Raw genomic sequence first — 22,186 nt, 5'->3', positions numbered from 1 at the left:
TTTGCAGGGATAAAAAGGTACACAATTTAGATTAAGATTTTCTTTTAGAGGCAGAAGATAGAGATGTCCTCTTCTTAATGAGGTGTAGTATTAATTTGGTACAGTCATGTCATTGTTAGACTTTTAAAATGCAGAGACTGTCCCAAACAAACCCATAACTGTACACTGACACAATAATTTTGCACATGGTCTGTCATGTACATGTAAAATTCTTTTGTGGATGAGGAAAGACAAAATTACGCCTTCCCTAAAACTGATGCTCAAGTACTGTGGTCTATTACCGGAAATTTAGGAAGATCATGTGTTCTGTAAATAAAGCTTTTATGGTAAAAGAAATAGAATTGATTTTGAGAAAGGAAGCTGCTCATTCTTTTGCAGTGAGAAAACCCCTGATGAAGAAACCAAGAAACCAGTAATGAAGAAACAGACCGAACTAGCTTTTTAAAGTAAGTTTCAATTACTGATTACATCATATATGAGGGATTTAACATCATGGATAATAAATAAAGTTAACTTTAATAAGAGTAGGTTAAACACTTTAAACAGTGTTTAATTTTTCTGACCTATGACTTTATTCCTACTGCCTTGTATTACAGCAGTAATTTGTAATATAAAATTTACTGCCATGAGAAGCCCATAATTTATATATTGGTTTGTTTTGAAAGACATCAAACCTACCTCAACTATCCATGTTTTCAATCTCAGTTCACCTTTAATCTAGACCATTTAATACCACAGTGTATAAGAAAAAAACCTATTTTTTGACAAGACATGTATCCACTAAAACATTAAAATTCTGCTGCTTTCACAGCTGATTTTTTTTTTTTTTTAACTAGAGTAAGAATAGACCTAAACTGAAATTTTTCTTTGGGCCCTTAAGAAGGCTGTCACATATAAATACATATTAAAGCAAACAAACCAGAGGTCTTCCTGGGAGGAAAACCGATGCTTGGTCTGGCAAGGTGTTTTGGGTGTAGAACCATGGCGAGCAAAATTCCCTGTGCAACATGCCGAGATGGGCTGGGTTTGGAGACACCGTAACACAGCTGGGGCTCAGGGCAACACCGTGCCTAACAGCAGCTAGAGCTGTACACGGGCAGCCCCCGTATTCCTGTACAACACACACTGGAGACACGGGTATAAAAGAGGCGACTTCACGGTGCAGGCTGTGGTGTCTTGCTTGCCCGTGGCTGACAAAGTGTTCACTCACACCACAGGTTTGCATGGGCCATGGCGCTGCCGGGTCTCTTTGTGGGGCTCCAACTCCTAGAGGCAAGCTGTGAGGACTGTAGGGAACCTCCTGAGAAGGCACTATTGCCATAATAGGAGTCTTCATTGGCAGGACATCTGGGGAAGAAGCTTAAATTTCGGTTCTACCTCTTCCCGGAGCTGGCCGCGGAGCAGGTCCGTCCGAACGCGATCCCCGTGAGGAAAGCGCTGCTGGCGGCAGCCGTGGCCCAGCCAAAGCGCACAGAGGATTTTTAAGGAAGAGGAAACAGCCACATCCCGGCCACAACCGGGCTGCTCACCGCGGCAACAGGGCGACAAGACCGGTTTACACAGAAGGAGCCATGCCCAGGCCGGGCACGCCCCGGGGCAGGCGAGGGCGAAGCCACCCGAGGGCGCGCCCTCCGTGGGCGGGAAGGCCGCGGGAACTCCTCCTCCTGCCCCGAGCTTCGCCGTGCGATGGGGCTGGGAGCGGGCCGGGAGGCTTAGCCCCGCTCCGGCCGGGAGCCATGCCCGTGGGGAACGGCACGGGCACCTCCAGCCGCCCGGAGCCCGCGGCGCCCGAGCAGGAGGTGCCGGGCGAGCGGCCCCTCTTCAGCGCCGGTACCTACGAGTTACTGGCACTGCTGGTCGCCACCATCGGCATGCTGGGCTTGTGCAACAACTTGCTGGTACTGGTGCTCTACTACAAGTTCAAGAGGCTCCGCACGCCCACCAACCTCTTCCTCGTCAACATCAGCCTCAGCGACCTGCTGGTGTCCGTCTTCGGCGTGAGCCTTACCTTTATGTCCTGCCTGAGGAGCCGCTGGGTGTGGGACGCCGCCGGCTGCGTCTGGGACGGCTTCAGCAGCAGCCTCTTCGGTGGGTGCTGGGGCCGCGGGCGCCGCCTGTCCCTCCGTGTCCTGCGGGGTCCTTCCTCGCCCGCTTGCACCGGCGGTACCGCTCCCCGTCCCCGCTTCCCAACCGCCCCATCCCCGCCGCTTCCCAACCGCCCCAACCGCCCTTCCTCGCTTCCCAACCGCCTCAACCGCCCTTCCTTCCTCGCTTCCCAACCGCCCCAACCGCTCCCTGCCGGCCCCAGCCGCTCCATCCCCGCTGCCCCAGCCGCCGCATCCCTGTCGCTCCCGCGGGGCAGTCCGGCCCGGGGGGTTCAGTCGCCGCCCTGGCGATGGGGGTTGGGGGGGGTGGGGTTGGGTAGTTCCGGGGCTTTTTTGGTAAAAAAAGAGCGACAGTGCTGGAGAAAACGACCCGAAGCAAAAAGAGAAATTATTCAATAATCAGTTTTCCGACCTCCCGCCTTTGCCTGTGTAAGGTGTAATGGGACGTGTAGGGAAAAGGGCATCAGTGCTGTTAGAAGAGGTCTCTAGTTGACTGAGTGATGCGCAGAATTTATGAGCATAAACCACTGTATTTTGGAGGAAGTGCTGCAGTCGGTGGATAAGGAGCGCGTATGACTCTGGGTGTAGGGTCAGCAGTGTTCTCCCTCCATGGAACAGGTGGATAAGCTGCTCCCCAGCAGTCTTGTCAGTGTTGTGACTTGTCTGTTTATAAAGCTACGCAGTGTGTGCCAGTGCCTTGAATTTCCTTCTCCATATGTGAAATTCAGGTACCATTTTTCAGTCATAATGGTGTCACAGTTGGGCTTTGGGAAACCACTGATTCCAGTGACATGTTAGCACTGCAGGAGGAGTACTAACACTATTTCCATTTTCAAAGCTCTTTACTGCTTTCCTTCCGGAAATGAATACATACCCTTTGTGTAAGTCTGCAGAAGAATAGGTTGCAGTCCAGCTATGTACATGCAGCCTCTTAAAAGGAATATTGCTTTTTCTTTATGAGTAAAGGATGCTGCAGAAGAAGAGACTCATGTTTCTAATGGTGAAAGTAAATGTTTGGCTAACCAGTACCAAAATCTAAAGCTCACGTTAGTTACTTCTTCTGGCAGAGGTGTATAAATTAGAGGTGGATCACAATGCACCCACTGGATGTATATACACTGAAAATTGACTCTGAGGTGACACATTAAAATCTTCAATAAGCTCTGTAGCTTTCCTGCATATATAACCTTTGTTTCACATGGTCTACGGTCAGCATTTTGTGGGCTGCTGTGCGAAGGTGCATGATTGCTCATGCTTGATTTGACTCCTGCAGCAAAAATTTTATGTCTTGAAAGTTACAGTGGGTGCAGGATGTAGTTAATCATTTGTGCAGTGTTTGGTACCAGATAATTTCTGCAGTGCACAGATCTCAGATGTTTGTGTAGCTGTTGGGATCAGGAAAAGTACTAGAACACCTTGCTGGCATGAGGTTGTCTCCATCACTCAGCTTGTTCAAATTTTTGAGAAACTCAAGTACTTGTCTGCCAAACAGATGCTGCCAGACAACTGAATGTTAATCTTACACAGGGGATGTAAAGTACAGGTACCTTTATCTCTTCTATACTATACTTAGTATTTTTGATGGAGACATTTTCTATATAGGTTCAAAAAATGAGATATGTAGTAAGGGTAAAAAACCAGACTATAATAATCTCATACCATCTTCTGAAATAGTAGAAATAGAAACAATGAGGTATATAAATTGGCAAGGAAATTGCTTGATCACATGTGACTTTCAATTCCTGTTTATTTTGAGGTATGCTGCATAATTTGTTGCTATAAATATATTTAATGTTGAGACTTTCCTGCATCCCTCTATTTAAGAATTTTTTTCCAAAAGAAATGTAGGCAAATTCATGGGCCTTGTCTAGGGAGTAGTGAAGTTAGAATCTATTTTTTGTAAAATTACATCTTCCTATGGTTGGTCATGCTATGTTCCTCCTCCAAAATGTGCTTCGTTGGGAAGAATTTTTTTTTACTATTAATATTAGAAAAGTGTCTGTTTGTGTGTAGTTGATCATATCAAAGTGGAGAGTAAGCTCACAACTTAATGTTCAGGAGTGATGCCATAGTTTACTTTTCTCAGCTGCCATGTAAAGCAATAGAAAATATTTAATTTGGCTATCATAATTGAATATTCTGAATCATAATCTGATAAAGTGATGTCTAATTTTAACCTCCACAGTATTGTTTTCATATTCTCATCTATAAATAGAAGGATTTCTAGATGAGAATATGAGAATAGAAGATAAGTGGTTCCCCACCTGCATAGGAAAGCAGGGATATGTCAATGCTGCAGAAAAAAAATTTATAAATGATGCCCCACAGGTAGCATCATACTTTGTTTGCTATCTGGACTATTGCTACCATGGCTTCTATTTTTATTTTGTAATGTGTTTATGGAAAAACCAGTAATTTGGAGGCTTTTTGTTTGTTTGTTCCTGTTTGGTAATGTTTTGTTGCTGTTAGGGGTTAGGTATTTTGGTTGGATTTTTTTCTTTGTTTTTCTTTTTTTTTTTTTTTTTGTTTGGGGATTTTTTGTTGTTTTTTTTTCCCCTGGTTTTTCTTTGGGTGGGTTTTTTTTTTGTTCGTTTCTTTATTTTTTTCCCCCAGTAGTGGTGAAGACGCTGATTAAAGATTTAATTTAGAGCAACCAGGTATTGCATTTGTAAATATACTACTTTTGTATGTACCAGCTCAAGTCACCTGTTATCTTGAGGTGATGGTGGTAGGGAAGGTAATGTAATGTCTTACTTGTGTATAACTCACAAGTGCTTCTGAAAGTATAACACTCTCCTCAGGAACCTTTGGGAATGTGAAGTGCATTCGTTGATCAGAAGACATACAAAATTGACAGCTTTCAAAAGTGAAATTTTCATTAACTAAGAAGAGTACTTACAGCTTTCAGTGTTAATTGCTCAGTAAGCCACAATGACATAATGAAGATGCTTCTAGAATAAAGTGGGGGTAGCTCTGATACCATGGAAATGGAGTCTATGAAACCATAACAGATCATGTGAGGTTACTTTAGTGGTGTGGCTATGTCTTGGGATTGGACCCAGTCTGGCTTATTTTTATATGAGAAGACCAAAACCTCTTTATTTACAGCTTTGTGATTCATTCTTGGGTATGATCTTGGACATTGCTATGTGAGCTTCCTGTGCCAGCCCTTCAGGCCTGAAGGCTGTTCAGTCTTACTTTCCATCCTTATGCATCTTTTTAAATTAGAAGAACAGCCCCTAGGACCCAATGAGTATTTGGGTTGTAAGTTGTTCTCTGCATGTGTTGACTTATAAATGAGAGGTTCCCCTGATGGTAAACAAATTTGGGACAAATTATTAAATCTGCTTTTATTTTTTTTTAATGTGATTTTCACTTTAAGTTCAGAGCTAACTCTCAACAATTTTAAAAATCAGATTCTTCCTAATTACTGTAGTTAATCAGGAATTATGTTGAAAATCATGATTCAGCAGCTTTATTTTAAATTTTCAGGTGTTGTTATAGTGATTTTCCTCATACTGTTTTGAAAGCCAAGATCAAGATATTTCTGTGTTCCTCTTAAGGATTTCAATATGATTAAATACATAGGTGGCATTTGTACTTAAAGTAAGCTAGTAGCATCTGTATTTTCAGAAGTCTTCATTACAGAATAATGACAACTTCTTTCCCCCCCTCACAAGTATAAGGGCACTCTCTACACTTTTTGCATTGAAGAATTGAGCATTTTCTTTGTAAGTCTGCTTATCATTTTGCCAGCCAGTTGGAGGCATGGTGGGATCTGGAACTTAGACACTGTAAGCAGATGTTCACAGTCTGAAACTTTTAAGTTGAGAAGATGGCAGCATAACTACAGATTGTCTAAGAATAAATGACTAGTTTTTGTGTTCCTTACAACAGTCTACTTCTGCATTATCATAACTTTCTCTTGAGACAAGCCCAGATAGTAACATCTGCTCTTGAGTTGCATTGCACAGCTCAGAGCCTGGAGTTTGTGCTACTGCCTATGTTTTCTGTGACTCGAAAGATTTTCATTGAGCCTTTAGAAGGTGCAGAGACCTGCTTGCTACAGTGCAAAACTGATCGTTTTGACTACTGAACGTCTGTCCTCATCACACAAATAACAGTCCCTATTTTCTTTTACTCATTAGAGTCTGAAGTCAAGATACAGTTTAGGTACATGTCTTCATAGCAGAGGCCCCAAGAAGGGCTTTTTTCCTCTACTACAAAGCCATTCCTAGCACCTCTTATATTAGTGTAGGGAAAATGACATAAATGATTACCTGACAAGTCTTAGTCTAAGCTTTCCTGATGCAGTTGTCTGTTTTAGACACTAATCCCCATTTAATTTTGTTTCACTGAGCTCCAGCATTTATTTTGGTACAGGTGGTGTATCCTGGTGTGATATGATAGCTGCACATCAATTAAGTGATGTATTTATACCATGAGGGTCACCTTTCTATAGAGGTGTGCAGTCAGCTCTATGCTGGCCCCACTGCATCTGCCACCCTTTCTTTATGTAAAACGCTTCTAACGCTTCCCTGTCTGTAGAGAACCAAGCCGTAAGTAGTAGAGATCTGTGTAATCTCTTTATCTGATTTAGCAACACAACTCATATCTGGGAGGTGTGCTACCACTGACAGCATAGCTTTTTGGTTATGATTTCTAGAGAAGACACCTGACAGCTAAACGTACCCAAAAATCTTAGTTAGCACACATAGATAATTTCTTTCTTCAGATAAGAGGGTAGTTTTGAAATACAGGGTCCAGGGTCAGGATGTCATGATCTTTGCATATATCTGCTGGGTTCTCACAGATATTTTTAAGGGTTTTTTTTGAATGACAGTGGATGTCAGAACTTGATGTGCACAAGAGAAATTTGTGAACTGCTCACCCCCAGGCATTGGGTGTCTGCTTTAATACCTTCTGTACATTGAAATAGGCCCTGAGGGTTTTGAGGTAAGCTACTCTTGTCACGTGGAGCATACACACATAACCCCTCAAGCATAAATCACTTCAGCTAAAAGTAATGGTAGCTAAACCATTGGCCAGTACTGGTGTTCTAACACCTTCTAAGTTTAACAGTGGAAAAACTGGTTGATGACAGGAATGATCTTGAGGAACAGGCACCAAAACTCTTTATCTGAGGCAGTCTCTTGACAGAGGATTGCATAGTCAGGGTGTACTATGGGGTAGGCTTTCTATCATTAAACCTTGTTTGCAATTGAAAGGCTACTGTTACTGAAATGCAATGAGAGACCTCTGTCTTTCCTAACTGCAAGCTGTTTTTTGTAAGGGTAAAATAAACACTGCCAGCTTTTAATGTCAAATTAATTTAAAGTATTATGTCACTCCTGGACAAATTACTGTTGATATGCAAGCAGCTAGATCTCAATTAGCTACCAAGTCAATGTGGGTATCTGGGTGAATACTCCATTCCAGTAATGTGAACTAGAGGATGGGAAAAATTGTAAGAATTTTACAGACTGTACTCTCCTGTGAAAAGCTATTATGTGTACAGCTGAGGTTCTTTTATTTGTTTGTTTCAAGGCAAGGTGATAGATACAAGCATACCCACCAAATACTGAAGTAGGGATTAATTGCTTAAGAGTGTCTTGTGGACCTTGCTTCAGTTACAGCCTGTTCATCTGAGGCTCTTCCCTGCACAGTGGCAGTGATGTCCTGTGCCACTCTCTTGCATTACCCATGTATGTTATATGCACTGATTCAATCTCACTAAAAGCATTTTCAGTTGTAACTCAGCAGATAGTTTTAGGATCTTGTGTTACAAATGGCTGGAGGCTCAATCAGCATGCTTTCAGCTTTAGCATTTTTTTTCCCCCGAGTAAGTTAATCACTTGGAATATTGAATCTGGAAGAGGTGATTTATTTCACCATAATTTTATAGGACAGCTACATATAAAATATACTTGAAGTATGTTAAGTCGAAGAGAAGTGATTTTTCACCTCCCTAGATTTGAATGCAGATGTTAAAATTACTTGTAAAATTAGAAGTGATACATAGATGGTGCCTAAATCTTATTGCAATGCCTAATTGCTGAATTCAGATAGACTGGTTTTGTACTTTGTAGCACAAAACTAGAGAGTGCAATAACACCTTTTCTTGCCATGGACAGGAAGTTGCTTCTACTCAATTGCTGCTCTCTGGCTTTTCAGATGTGAAAAGAGGTGAGGAGGGATTGCAGAAGGATGGCTTACTTCTGTGATTAGGTATGCAAAATAGTCATTCAGCACTTGAATGCAGGGAAAGGATTAATTGATATAGAAAATAACATGCCCTTTTGTTGTAGTTGAGACGGAGACAGTACAAAGCAACACACTCCATTTTCAGAAGGCTTCAAACTTTTAATTATAGCATGCATGCTTTTTATACATTCTTACAAAACACATATAAGTTTGCACTTTACTCATTGGTCATGAAGGACAAAGTGCCTATTGTAATAACCTGTTGCAGGTTTCTCTTATTTATCCTTCTTTCTTTCTTGGTTTCTACATCAACAAACTTGGTAGAAAATTCTTTTGGGGTAAACATGTATCCTCTTATCAAACTTAAAACCTCTTCCACACCCTTTGACAGAAGCCACAGTCTGTCTTAGAAATGGATCTTATTTGCTACATTATGCTGCAGTTGCTCTGTAGAGATGCTCAGACTTTGGGAATATTTGAGATCACCTCTGACCAAATTATAGGCCTGGGGCTGAGGCTCAATATGAAAATAAGGTGTTTCTTGCATGGAGAGGGCAGAAGCTGTTGTGACTGCTCAAACTCGTTGAAAGTGACACTTCAGTTCTGAAGGCACTGCAACATTTTTCTAATTGAGGATTATAAAGTCAGAATATACACATTGTGTGGTATAACGTAGTACAACTTAGCTATGTTTTACAGTCTTCTCTGTGATGATCTACACTGTACAGATTGAAGTATTTTATGATGTATCCAGAACTGACTCCTGAAAAAACCCAGAATATGTAGGAGATAATTAGCACATATGGTACATAATAAAATCTACACTAAATGCAGTATTTCAGTGGGAAAACAAAGCAAAATGGCAAAAATGTGAATTTTCTTCATAAACATCCAAATAACAAGAAGTAGTTTGTCACTGCTCCCTGATTGTGCATGGCTGGCTGCTGGAGAAGAAGAGGAGTTGCAACATAGAAATTGCAAACTAGTGGCTTCAACAAGAAGACACTTCAGTTTTGCTACATTTATCTGCAGCTTCAATGGGAATGACCCCATTTGTGCTAGGGTAATTGCCCAGGCTTAAATCAGAGCTAAAACTAGCAGCAGTTCCTAAACACAAAGAGTGTTTGTTTATAATCAGCACATACAGATAGGGGTATTGTCTGAGATGAAAATCTGTATATCAGACATGCAGTCTCTGTAAACACTGGGCAGTAAAGTCTTTCTGAAAGAATTGGAAAGAGTGAATTGCTGGTCGAGTAAATCAGCCCTCAGACTCTTGGATATTAGCCTTGAATCAAAATATGTAGATCTCCAGTACCTCAAGAAGCAAAACAAAATTTGTTTCAGATAAAAGGTAGAAATTGGTTTGGCATGCGTATTTTTGCTAAGAGGGGACTAATAGCCAAACAATAACCATAATGGCTTTCTGTAACAGATTTGGTTTTTTAATCAGCATGCATTTCATCATATTAAAATATGCAACTCAGGATGAAATTTAATAATTTCCAGAAAAGCTCCTGTAGAGGAGTGGGGGCAGGGAGGGAAGTAAAATTCAGTGCTTTCCTCTGCACTAGACTACAGAAACTGAATAAAACATAGAAAATGAAGCCATATGCATGTATAAATCATATATATCTTGTGCTGTGACCTGCATTTCCTGCCTCAATGTCTGCATGCTGCTGGACACTCCTTGAATACCAGCAGAACAGGGATTTGTATTTTGGTGCATATTGTCCAACAGGCTCTCCAAGGTCCCATTACAGTTCAGGGATGAAAATTCAAGTATGTCTTTGAGGAGCAGTGGTTTTATACTGAAAGGGGCTTGATATAACATTGTTCAAATGTGCACATACTGATTTTTAGAGATACTGAGCATTCAATGACTTCCTTGAGAATGTCAAGGACTTAGGAAATTATTGCTTGTGAACACCTGCACTTTCAGCCAAGCATGTGTGCTTTTGATTACTTTGCCATGGCTAGAATTCAGCACTCGTAAAAGGGATGGGGAAGTATTAAGACCACACAGGGACATTAGCCATTGAATACCATTCAATGAAGGAAGGTGGTAAGGAGCAAAAGGTTAATTTAGGTATTCTGACTCATCCTGTGGAGCTGCTCTCACTGATCAGACAAAGCTGCAGTGCACTATACAAGCTAACAGAACCTTTAGTTGAGTGATGTGATTTTCCTCCATAAACATGTCTGTGGATGACTATCATAACTGTCAGGTAAACTTTCGTAATTCCTAATATTTGGGTAAGAGAAATGGAAGGGAAACTTGTTGCCTTACCTTGTGTTCAGGAAGTAGACTGCATTTGATTGAATAAAGCACCTACCTGAGCCAGAGTAAGTGTAGAATAGTGTAGATTTTAGAATAGTGTAGATTTAGATTTTTTTTTTTTGGTAGGAAAGTGTAGATTTTATAGAATGCCTATAAAATCCTGTAGTCATTTTCTAATACTTACTAATATTTTGCTTAGATCCACATTGTTCAATGTATTTTTAGCATGTAAGGTCACCAAAAAAGGCAGGATGGACTTTTAACTTCATTTCAAAAACCCCAAAAAACCCACCAACAAACCCAGCCTTAGGTCTTTGGAAACCTTCTCATCCACATTTGCTAGTCCAGTTTCAAGCTGTGAAAGTGAAATTTTACAGCAATGATTTAAACAAGGAAAAAAACCATACAAAACTAAATGGGAAAGGTTACTGCATTGCCAACAATGTCTACATCTTTTCATGATGAAGGTTTAAAGATAACTAGAAAAAACCATATTAAGAAATTGTTTCATTTTAAAGAGATCTATGAAAGAGTGTGGCACATTTTTGTTTAGACTGGGAAATTCCCTTAATCAAGAAAACTTTCTAACTCACCTCTTATAAAAAGGGAATATTTCAATATTTCAATAACAGCATAAAGTAATTTTTTTTTAGAATCCTAAAGGATATCCTCCTGTGAGATACTTGGTTAATAATAAACTGCTTTTGCTGTTGAATACCTTTACAGAGAGACTATATGTTTCTCTAGATTTTGTTATTCTTAGTTGCCTTCCTAAAATCCATGTTGCTGTTCCTTCTGTGCTGTTGTTAATATATCTTCAATAAACGTTTATCCTTTTTCAAAGTGAGATCAGGTTCCTGTTGAGCATAAAATGGTTCTCTCTTTGGTACTGAAATCTGTACAATTAACCTTCTTAGAGCTTATGGCACATATGAATGTACTTGGAGAAATTAAGTGCTGTGCATATGCATCAAAAAATACTTTGTGCTTTGTATTAGATAAAATCTATATAGATTTAGACACATATATCTGTGTAATCTCACAGAATGCTGGGAAATACACCCTTTTGTTGTTTAAGAGCCTCTCTGTATGAACTTGATGACTGAATCATAACAGATTTCAGGTATCTGGCAGTTGCCTGGTGGGCAATTTGGTTTTTGATCATCAAGTGTTACATACCATTGAAACAGAAATCCTTATAATCTAATCAAGACAGAAATGCCTTAGCTTCATGAAATTTTAAAAGTGTCTGGATAGGATAATACTGAGAGCTGAAGATTGTGTGATTTCTGTCATAACATGTTAATAATTGTGTACCGGGTTTGAGGTGGACAGAAAAGGAAGAGAGTGCATAAATAAACAAGGACTGATACTTTTATGAAAGCAGCAAGATAGGAAAGGACACTCAAAATAACTGAATGTCTTTCAGATGTCCTTCAGCAATGTAATGCTTTGCCTTCATGGTTCTTCTTGGAATGCAAAGACTTCCAGGATATCTTGAAATAAATTTGAATTATTCTAGTCATTTTATTCACATTAAAGATGCACATCTCTGCTTTCAGTTGCTGAAGGCTTTCTGCAATTTCAGTCTCAACTCTTAATTTGCTAAATTGCTAAGGGATTTTTTAATTGCTGATTATCTCAGCTTTATATGATAGATTTTTCTTTAAAAAACCCTAAACAGCCAAAGGAAACCACAAACCCCAAAGGAACATATAACAACAACTGCCAGCAGGAAAAACCCCAAACTTTGGACCATGATACCTCAGTGAATGAAGTAATGTTTAGGAAGAAGTATTGGCTTAGTCTCTTTTTATCTTGTCCCACTTCTTAGCCATTGTACATCCTGGATCAGATGTCAGCATCCTCCTCTGATTGGTAGAAATTGGTGATTCTGTTTGGCTTAGTAGTCAGTGAGTAATGCACAAAAAATCTTATTGGTGTTAGATTCATAATGTGAGCTGGGTCATTTTGTTAACCTGCTAGCAAAGGAAACATTTATCAAGAGGAGTGCAGTCCTGTTTACAGTATTTGTGAATAATTTAATTGATTTTCTTTTTTTTTTTTTTTACAGGAATTGTTTCCATTATGACTCTCACTGCTCTTGCCTATGAACGCTACATTCGGGTGGTCCATGCAAAAGTGATTGACTTCTCTTGGTCTTGGCGGGCTATCACGTACATCTGGCTGTACTCACTGGCCTGGACTGGAGCCCCTCTTTTGGGCTGGAACAGATACACAATGGAAATTCATGGATTAGGTTGCTCGGTGGACTGGAAGTCAAAAGACCCCAATGATACCTCCTTTGTGCTCCTTTTTTTCCTTGGCTGTCTAGTAGCACCTGTTGGGATCATGGCCTATTGCTATGGCCATATTCTGCATGCAGTAAGAATGGTAAGTTAGTTCAAGGAAGACTTCCCTGAATGTAACATTGTCAGTGAAAGGTGTTGAAGCTGTATATTAAGGTTGGATCCAAGCCAAATTTGCACTCTCACTTCCCTTTTAAACTTTTGAAAATTTGATGTTCATCTCTGTCAGGTACCACTAGATAGGTTGTAGGACTGGGAGAGAACCAGCCGAGAGCTACTGAGGTCTGTTTGTTGTGTGGTTTTACTGGGAGGAAGTAGGGAAGGCTTATGCTAACTAATCCGTATCAGATCCTCATCTGAAAATTCAATCCAAATCCTTAGGATGAGAAAGTGTTAATGAATCATATTCTGTGGGTAGTTAGTCTGGACCCACTCAACATGTGGTCAACAGTATTGGCAGAATGGATAATTTGTGGAGTATGTTCATGTGCATGTCCTATCTTTTCTGTATTTTATGACTCAGGTAACATGGGAACCTGCTGCCTAGTATTCTGCTTTAGGGATTTCATGATTGTAGGGTATCATACTATGTGACAAAGCAGTACAGAGAAATCTATTTATGAGGTTTTTTTCTCTAAAGATTTTTTCCATGAATCTACAGGACTGTCTAACTAGTCAGACAAAGGACCACTAATATAAACTGAATTTGCTTATGCAACAGTTGAGGGCAAGTTATTTTTCTAAAGTACTTATAACTGCAGCATGTTTTGTTACATCTCTGGATTTGTTGTCTTTTAGTAAATTAGCTATTCTATTTTTTCTCAGCTTGTATTTTTACACTTAATGTAGGGAATAAAATCTGAGAAATACGATGTAAGCTTCCAGAAGAATTGTGGTTTAAAAGATAAAGTGTATGGTGTCTGTGCCTTAAACTAAGAGAGTGAGTCAGTTACTTATAAATAAATACAGAACTATTGAGGTTCAAGTAAAACATAAAGCTATTTTGTTTTACGATTTTTTTTTCTCTCTACAGCTTCGCTGTGTAGAAGATTTCCAGACAGTTCAAGTGATCAAACTTCTAAGATATGAAAAGAAGGTGGCTAAAATGTGTTTTTTGATGATCTCCACATTCCTTATTTGTTGGATGCCCTATGCAGTGGTCTCCCTCTTGATAACATATGGCTACAGCAACCTTGTAACTCCAACAGTAGCTATCATCCCATCTTTCTTTGCCAAGTCAAGCACTGCTTATAATCCAGTTATCTATATCTTCATGAGTAGAAAGGTGGGTACATTAAAGGTTTTCTTGTTTGAATTATTAGTAGCCAGTATCACACTTGTGAAGTGTAGTCTGATATACTTTAATCTGAAAAAATTTTAAAAAATTTCAACGGGTAGGAGAAATGGTAACAATCTAGAAGAAATAAAATCCCTGATGGTGCTTAAATACCACCAGAACATAAATTTAATTTGCTTATATGTGAATTCAAACATTTAAATCACAAAAGGGACAGGAAAGAGTGTCAGAATGTCTAGTTTTGACAGTTTACCTGTGAAATGGATTGCTACTAGAAGACCTCATCTGAATCACTCCCTTCCTTTAGAGGAAGTTTATAATAATCAATGTTTATTTTTTAGGAATAAAAAAAACCTTGCCTCTGACTTCTGTGTTATAGCAACACAAGGACTGATACTAGAAGTGTACCATGCACATTGTAAACTTCTGAAATCAAGATTGTATAAAGGTATCTGGAGTTTAATAGAATCCCTTGACAAAGGGTAAGAAACCATGAGTGATTGCTGGAGGGGTTTTGCTGAGTTTTCCTTACCTTTAAACCCATTATAGAGATGGAATTTTCTGTGATTTCAGACAGTGGCTTGCAGTTGCTGGGCAGCAGCCTGGACCAGCCAGCAGCCTGCAGGGACAAGGAGGCCAAGTCAGTGGGTCTCATCAGCCACGGGGGCAGCCAAGCCTGTTCCTTTCGGGTTTGTGCTGCTCAGGTCAGGAACCAGGGCAAAGGGGAGCTTAAATGCTTTCCTGAGTAAAAGCAGGAGGCCTCCAATGTGGCCTCCCATCTTGTTCGTCCCCCACAGCTTGTTTCACAGCAGGCTGATCCACAGTTACATGGCTGCACAATATCAGAGTTATCCTGGGTATGGAAGCTAGCAAAAGTCACGTTCAAAAAGGCTTTTTCAATAGAGTGACTTTTTAAATACACTGGCACTGACTCTGTACCTAGGTGTCAGGCTGAAAAATATTTTGTGAAAAATATTTTGTGGGTTCTGATACCCAGCAGCAAATTAAACTTGCACCAGGTATAATGCCAGTAGAGACACAGCCAGGATAAGTATTGATCATCTGAACCTGCTTATTGGAGATGCATTGTGAAGTTTTTTCTCTTGTCTCTAATTCCAGATTGGGACCAAAATGATAGTATTTTTGCCTAATGTTTTTTGATTATTTTACCCTCAGAAGGAATCCTAAAACAAGTTCTCTATAATAGCCTTCCTTTATCTGAAGTTTTTCTAACATGCTTGTACTTTCTAACTTCTTTGCTACTTTGAGATAGACCATTACCTCTGAAGTTGTCAAGGCTTCCACAGGACCATTCTTTCTCTGAGATTATCCTTCTATGAGATCTTGTAATTAGCTAGGTTCCTTTCCCAACAGGACAGACCTATTGCCTTCTTCGTGTCGGAGTAGGATTAATTTTCCACAGCAAAACCTTGTTCTAAATTGGCATGCAAGATTGCTTCTTGCATGATATCTGGGAAAACAGAGGCATTGGCCATGCAGGATAATACTGAGTAATCCTTAACACAGCTAAATGGAACACTGTTAAAAAGAGATGTCCTACCCTCTTTTCAGAGAAAAGGTGCATTATTTCCCACCTGCTCCCGGATGTTTGTTGTGTTTGGGATTGTTCTTGTTTTTGTTTTGGGCTTTTTTTGTGTTTTGGTTGGTTGATTGAAGTCTTCTTCATACATTCCAGGCAATTCTTGTTACAGGTTATTAAACAAAGAGGAAGTTGCCCTCTTATTTCTTGTAGAACCAGGGTTCTTCCCCAAAGGGTCATGTTTGAGCTTTAAATGTTGCAGACAGGGAGCTACTGAATGAATGTGTCTTTAACTCTCATACCTGGATCTTTGTTTTGTTGAAGGGGAGACCATAATTAGAGAACTAATACAGTCCTACTACTCAAATTTCCATTCTGTTGTGCTGGTGTGAGCTTTCACTGAACACCTCACATTATTTAGTCACACAGTAGAACAGACTTCCTGTGTCATAGGTAGCTTCTGGTTATCTGAAAGACTTCTGTTCCATCCATATTCAATCGGAAAATATGACTTCTGTGTTACTACTAATTGCAATTTTATATCTGTGACTTTAAATACTTTTGTTAAAATTCCAGACCCTGGAGTTACTTAAAAGGAAGAAAACATCCCTTTGTATCCCCTTCCTCCCCTTGTTCCTTCCCTCTGTATCCTCCTGTGAAGTATTTATGAGAATATTCTTTCCCTGCTGGATATGTGATTTTTGTATATGGAAACAAAACCTATAGCACACTTTGGAGCCTAGTCCTCTTGTCTTTTGCTTGTAGCTGGTAAAATATTCAGTTGCATTTCAGTGCCCTCTGTTGGCTCAGTGATCCTATTCAGATGTAGAGAAAAAAGGTACCCACTACAAAGGCAGCATGTTTTGTTACTGAAACTAACTCAGAAGATATGCAGCAGTCTCTTATTTTGAGTCATTTACCATCCTGTGCCCTTCAGTTTCTTGCGGCTGATAGTGAATGCTGAGGAAGCTGTACTTAATTCTGCTCATTCTCTCTTGCAGTTTCGACGCTGCCTTTTGCAACTCCTGTGCTTTCGCCTGATGAGATTCCAGAGGACAATGAAAGAGACACCAGCAACAGGGAGTGACAAACCAATACGACCCATAGTTATGTCTCAGAAAGCAGGGGACAGGCCAAAGAAGAAAGTGACTTTCAGTTCTTCCTCTGTAATTTTTATTATCACCAGTGATGACACCGAGCAAATAGATGACAGCAGTAAACACCATGAGACAAAAGTAAATGTCATCCAAGTAAAGCCATTGCAGGGATGAGCTGAGGAGACATGGGAACGAGATGGGTTTCAGCCACTAGACTGTTGAGGCTGGAGACTGGTTTCAGGGGCAGTGTCTGTGGGCTGCCAGAGGAAACCACATTCTTAAGCTGTGAAATACTGAAGGGATTCAGCATCTGAAGCTCTCCAAGTAATTCACTTTTGGTCACAGTACAGAAATTTCTGCTAAAATTGTTGATGGATGTCATTACTTTGAATTTTCTTAATGCATATTTTATGAATGCCATTCAGAACCTTTGGTATTTTAATGTTTTCTGTATATTGAGCCTTCAGTGAATAATTAAATGGATTGTATTTATAAAATTTTGTTCTCAGTGAAATATTTTTTTCCCCACCAACTAGGACATGATCTGATATTGTATCTTGTTGGATATAGCTTGAAGGGAAGTACTAAGACCTGAGAAAACTATAGTATTTCAGTGTTTCAGTTGGCCTTTCTAAAGATCAAGTAGAGAGTTTGTAAAAAGAAATTACCCACTGTTCATATTTATGAAAGTAAAATTTGAGTAATTAACAATAACAGTGTGTGATTCTTTATTAGTTGATGTACAACATATTTACCACACTGACAATCATGTAGCAATATATGAAAACTGAACACTAGAAGTTGTGGTAAATTTCTTATCTTAGGTACTCTGTTTGAAGTGCAGTGAAATGAGCCAAAAATTCATGAAATGATGCTCATTGAAATAGCAAGATTTCCTTTCCTTTCATGAAAGGAAGTGAAACAAGAAATCAGCGAATGAAGTTAAGGGAGAAGACAAAGAAAGGAAATATAAGGAAGTAAAATGAAATTGAAAAAAAAGAAAATTCTTAGGAGAAGTTAAATTTTTGAAATGGAATGGAATGAAGTACAGTGAAATGAACCGAAACTTCATGAAGTGATACTGAAATTGTGGGATTTCGTTTCCTTTCGTGAAATGAAGACATTTCATTGTGGCAGGCTACTGAGATTGATCACTCTACACTTTTGGAATCTGGGCCAGCCATGGTGATGGGGATCACAGCAGCAGTGACAAGGTGCCATTAGGGTTCAGGTTAGAGTTCAGGGGGCTGCAGAGCATACAGCTCTGGGAAGACTGGGGCTGGAAAAGGCATGCCAAGGCAATCCTGGCAGGGCACCAACTTTGCTGCTCCTACATCTTTCCAATCTGGACCTCCCATGGTGATCAGAACCTCAGCCCCAGTGACAAGATGCCATTACACCTAGAGTTGGGGTTAAGAGAGAAAAATAACCTAGAGTTCTAGGGACACTGGGGCTGGAAAATTCATGACAAGAGGATTATGGCAGGGGCACAGCATTTCTGCCTTCACACCTCACAGATTAGGGCCGTAAATGGGGATGGACATCTCAGCTACAGCCCCAAGATTGCTTAGAGGTTAGTGTGAAAAAAATGGAATTCTGAAATGAAGTGAAAACAACAGAGCAGAATGGAACAGAATGGAATGGAATCACTGAAACTTTGTGAAATGACACTCATTGAAATGGTGAGATTTCATTTCCTTTCATGAAATGAAGAATTTTATTAAGAGATGAAAAAGTGTGGAGCCAGCAATGTGGACACCCTGCTGTGATGCCCTTGCAATGCCTTTTTGAGTGTCAGTGACCCTGGAGCTGTAGGCTGAATTAACAACCTCAAACTAGGTTTCTTGAACTGTTGGCGGTAACTTTGACTTGTAGCCTGTCGTGGGCTTTTTAAGTGTGGCTCTGTGAAGTTAGTGTGCTGCAGTCCTATTTGCTCATCTTCTAAATAAAACTATTTCCTGTACTTACTGCAGCACTTTTTCAAAAATCAAACCCTGCTACAGAATTTAAGTGTTGTAACTGTCAATCTTTGAGAAGCATCAGGTTTTTTGCAGTTTTATCATCTTTTTAAAAAATTAAAAATCCATCTTTGGTCTATTCTGCTTTTGTCACAACAGGAAAATTTATTACTATAGTAGTGTGGATAGAAAGACTGATGCTAGACCTTTCACATTACAGGCGATGGACAATGGTTAGAATTAGCATTTGAACAATTGGCTGTTCATTGAGTAACAGAACTGCAGACTAAGAAATAGTAGAAGGAGAAGGAGAAAGTGGGAAGGACAAAAGGTTAAGAAGGGATAAGTAAGGTATATAATTAATGATTTTAAATAAACTAGTTGGTAAGAGCATCCATGATCCTGTCATGCAAAGGGAAATTACAGGTGTGGTGAGTACCATGATAACTTCAGAGCCAAATAATTTCTCTTAAGGATGTTTCATTGATTTTGTACATTAATAGAAAAATAGATATAATGATTTAGCTAAAATACCATTTTTAATCTGTAAATGCAGAAACCTCAGTTTACTTGTTGCCTCCCACCTGGTGTGTCAGGACAGCTGGGAGGCATTTCAGCATTTCCTTCATGCTGGGGAAAGGATCCCCTCTCACCCTGAGTTTTGAGGTCATCATGAATCATGAAGTGGTGCCCACTGACTTACATGTGACCTTTCTCCTTTTTCAGCTCCTAGGAGAAACTAGATTTGTGCTGAATGTATCTGACTTCATGCAGAAGAGTTGGGCCTTTTTTTTTTTTTTTTTGTCACAGTGATTACATCAGTCAGGAGATCAGTATTCACAAGCATACCCTTTTTGCTTGTGCCCTGCATAACATTGGTCTCCTGCTGCTGTTTCCTGCTAGAATACTGCATCAGCTAAGTGAAATGGATATGCAACCACTATACTGTGCTAAACCACCCAGAAATAGCAGCTTTTAAGAATACATTTATCCTTGGCTTATATAAACAACCTTCAGCTCAAGAACAGAATTTGCCTAATATCCAGAGGTAAGAGATTAAGAGATGAGTAAAATCTGTCTGTGATGGGAGAAGATTGTGTTTGATGTACATGCAAACATCTCAGTTTGAAAATATCTGCAGTCAGGTATTTTGTCGGTCTATGTCACCACAGTTAAGGAGCGTTGCTGTTTCTCATGAAGGAAAAAAGACAGAGGGTGAGGCTGGAACTGTCCCAGAGGATGGGAATGCCGTTCCTGATGCTATTTAGGGTTGGCAGTAGGCGCCCCCTTGGGGTTAGCCTGGTACTTGTGCATGCCCCTGTCCCTCCCTCTGGCAGCAAAAGTGGGAAGAAAAGCAGGAGGGAGAAGTGCACAGCTGATCTCTGTTTTCTTCTGCCACAGGCAAGCGCTGCAGCCTCTGAGTTCCTCTTGCCCGATGCCCAAGGCTGCCTTGCCTGCTGCTCTGACCTGGCTCTGCATTCCATTTATCCAGCTCAAACATAAAGAACAATCTTTCTTGCTCTCAAAATTCAAATTAATATTTGGTACAAATGAGAAGGCATGTTACTAGCACCAGACTTGGCATGAAGCAGGAATCTTGTGATTTCAATGAGGATCAATTGGGCAAGCTTCAGGCCATATTCCTGCACTTCAGGTCATCCCATTGGCTTTCCTTGTTTTCACCTTGAGTCAGGATTGTTTTTTTTTTTGTTTTGCAATTTCAATTCTTCTGTTTCTCTTCTGTCTCTTTGTTTCCCTTTCTTTCCTGATTTTAGGGATTTCAAAGGGAATAATTTGGGCAAGTTTTGGTCCTTTTCCCTGCACTACATTTCATCTTAGTACAATTGGTTGTAGTCACTCAATTTCAAATTTTTGAGATTTTTCAATTTCATTTTTGATTGACCATATCTCCTCTCTGGAGTGTTTGTTCAACTCTGTCCTCCGATTTCAAGATTTCATTCCCTTTCTTGAAAGGAGGAATCTCTGAAAGACAATGAACTGAAACAGAAATTATGTTGAAGTTTTGAAGTATCATAAAGTTTGCTAACCATACCTGCCTTTCTTTTTCTAGATATTTATTTTTATTAGAAATAGAATTTTCAGTGTAACTAAGCGTTGTTTTTCTGAGTGCTGTCCTTTCCCTATTCTTATTTTTTCTCTGTATATTTTAAACTATTTTTTATATTCTTTCATCAATATTTTCTTCTTTTATAAAAGAAAGCCTCAGATGTGTGGACTCTAATAGGTAAAAAGAGAAGCATAACATTTTTGAGACCTCTGCCTTATTGTAAGGTAAGTTTGTGAGGTCATCATGGATTTAGCAGTGTGAAAGGGAACAAAACTGATACATAGAAAAATTTTTGAGTGAATGATGTTCATGTGAGATAGCACTTACTTTCAATCTAATATATCATACATTTATTCTGCACATAACACACAGCTGTATCTGAACACAGGGGATTCACTGATCCTGAGAATTTGTCCACTGGAAACAGCCTGAGACATACATCAGTTACATACAAGACCATTTTATATCCGGATGAGATGTGTCACCCTGCAGAGGGAGCCATTGTGTTGTCAAGCTAAACAAGACTCTTGTATTTTTATTGCAGGAATTTGACTTTTATTGCGTGTGTGTTATTGTTGGGTCACTGGTTTTGTTTGTTTGTTTTATCGTGAGTTGGATGAATGATTACAGATTTAATCTTCTTCAGTCTTTGCTACATTTTGCAGAAACTCATCACTTAAACCATTTGCCCTACCTAGAGAAGACAATTACATGCTTAGTGCTTTCTCTACAAAGGAAACAAGATGGGAAAAGAGATTCATCCTGTTCCAGAGTAGCAAGGACAATGCTTAATTTTTATAAAATGCAGAATATTTCACAAGGGTACCAACTGTCCAAGCATTATATTTGGGTTTAGACTGCTCTGTGCAGATGGGAGCAGAACTCTGATGAGGAAAAGAGAACCGAGTTTATTTTCATGGGAAAGAAAACTTACTGTCAGGGACAGTCTGATGTAACATGTACAGAAAAGGTATGGTTTTTACTGATCAGAATTTAATTTGTTGCTGATTCTAATTTTAATTAATTGCTAGGCTTCCCCCAAATCAAGAAGCTGCACTCCTGGTTGTTCTTTGCCAGTCTGCTAAGGTGACTGTGTCTGGCATCGCCTCAGATGTTGGCAGTAGACACATGCTGAATTACAATTATGTGAGACAGTTCCTCTTGGGAAGCTAAAGCTGTTCCATTTGTGTTACATGTGGGCTGAACTGGAAGACACACAGCTAAGAGATTTTTAATTCCAAATAGAGGTTCAAGTGATGTTTTATGCTGCAGCACCTTACTGTTTGAAAGTTAACATTCAATGTCGTACTGTCAGATTTCAGTGTTC

At 39.7% G+C, this 22,186-nt stretch overlaps 1 protein-coding gene across 1 annotated transcript; it reads left to right on the top strand.

Annotated features, from left to right (window-relative positions):
* Positions 1–1,556: 1,556 nt before the first annotated feature.
* On the top strand, positions 1,557–17,330 carry OPN3 (opsin 3). Its single transcript, XM_059841693.1, has 4 exons — positions 1,557–2,088; positions 12,665–12,984; positions 13,933–14,184; positions 16,738–17,330. The coding sequence occupies exons 1-4, from the start codon at positions 1,572–1,574 to the stop codon at positions 17,005–17,007; spliced, it is 1,359 nt and encodes a 452-aa protein (XP_059697676.1). The 5' UTR covers positions 1,557–1,571; the 3' UTR covers positions 17,008–17,330.
* The last annotated feature ends 4,856 nt before the right edge of the window (positions 17,331–22,186 follow it).

The sequence above is a fragment of the Haemorhous mexicanus genome, chromosome 3 (assembly GCF_027477595.1).
Source record: "Haemorhous mexicanus isolate bHaeMex1 chromosome 3, bHaeMex1.pri, whole genome shotgun sequence".
NCBI classification, from domain to species: Eukaryota; Metazoa; Chordata; class Aves; order Passeriformes; family Fringillidae; genus Haemorhous; species Haemorhous mexicanus.
The sequence above is the reverse complement of the archived record's forward strand: the minus strand, read 5'-3'. Positions and strand labels throughout refer to the sequence as shown.

Excerpts from the sequence above, each read along its gene's own strand:
- OPN3 (XM_059841693.1), top strand. The coding sequence starts at position 1,572 with ATGCCCAGGCCGGGCACGCCCCGGGGCAGGCGAGGGCGAAGCCACCCG. Across the intron at positions 12,985-13,932 it reads TTCTGCATGCAGTAAGAATG|CTTCGCTGTGTAGAAGATTT; the intron begins GTAAGTTAGTTC and ends TTCTCTCTACAG. Across the intron at positions 14,185-16,737 it reads ATATCTTCATGAGTAGAAAG|TTTCGACGCTGCCTTTTGCA; the intron begins GTGGGTACATTA and ends TCTCTCTTGCAG.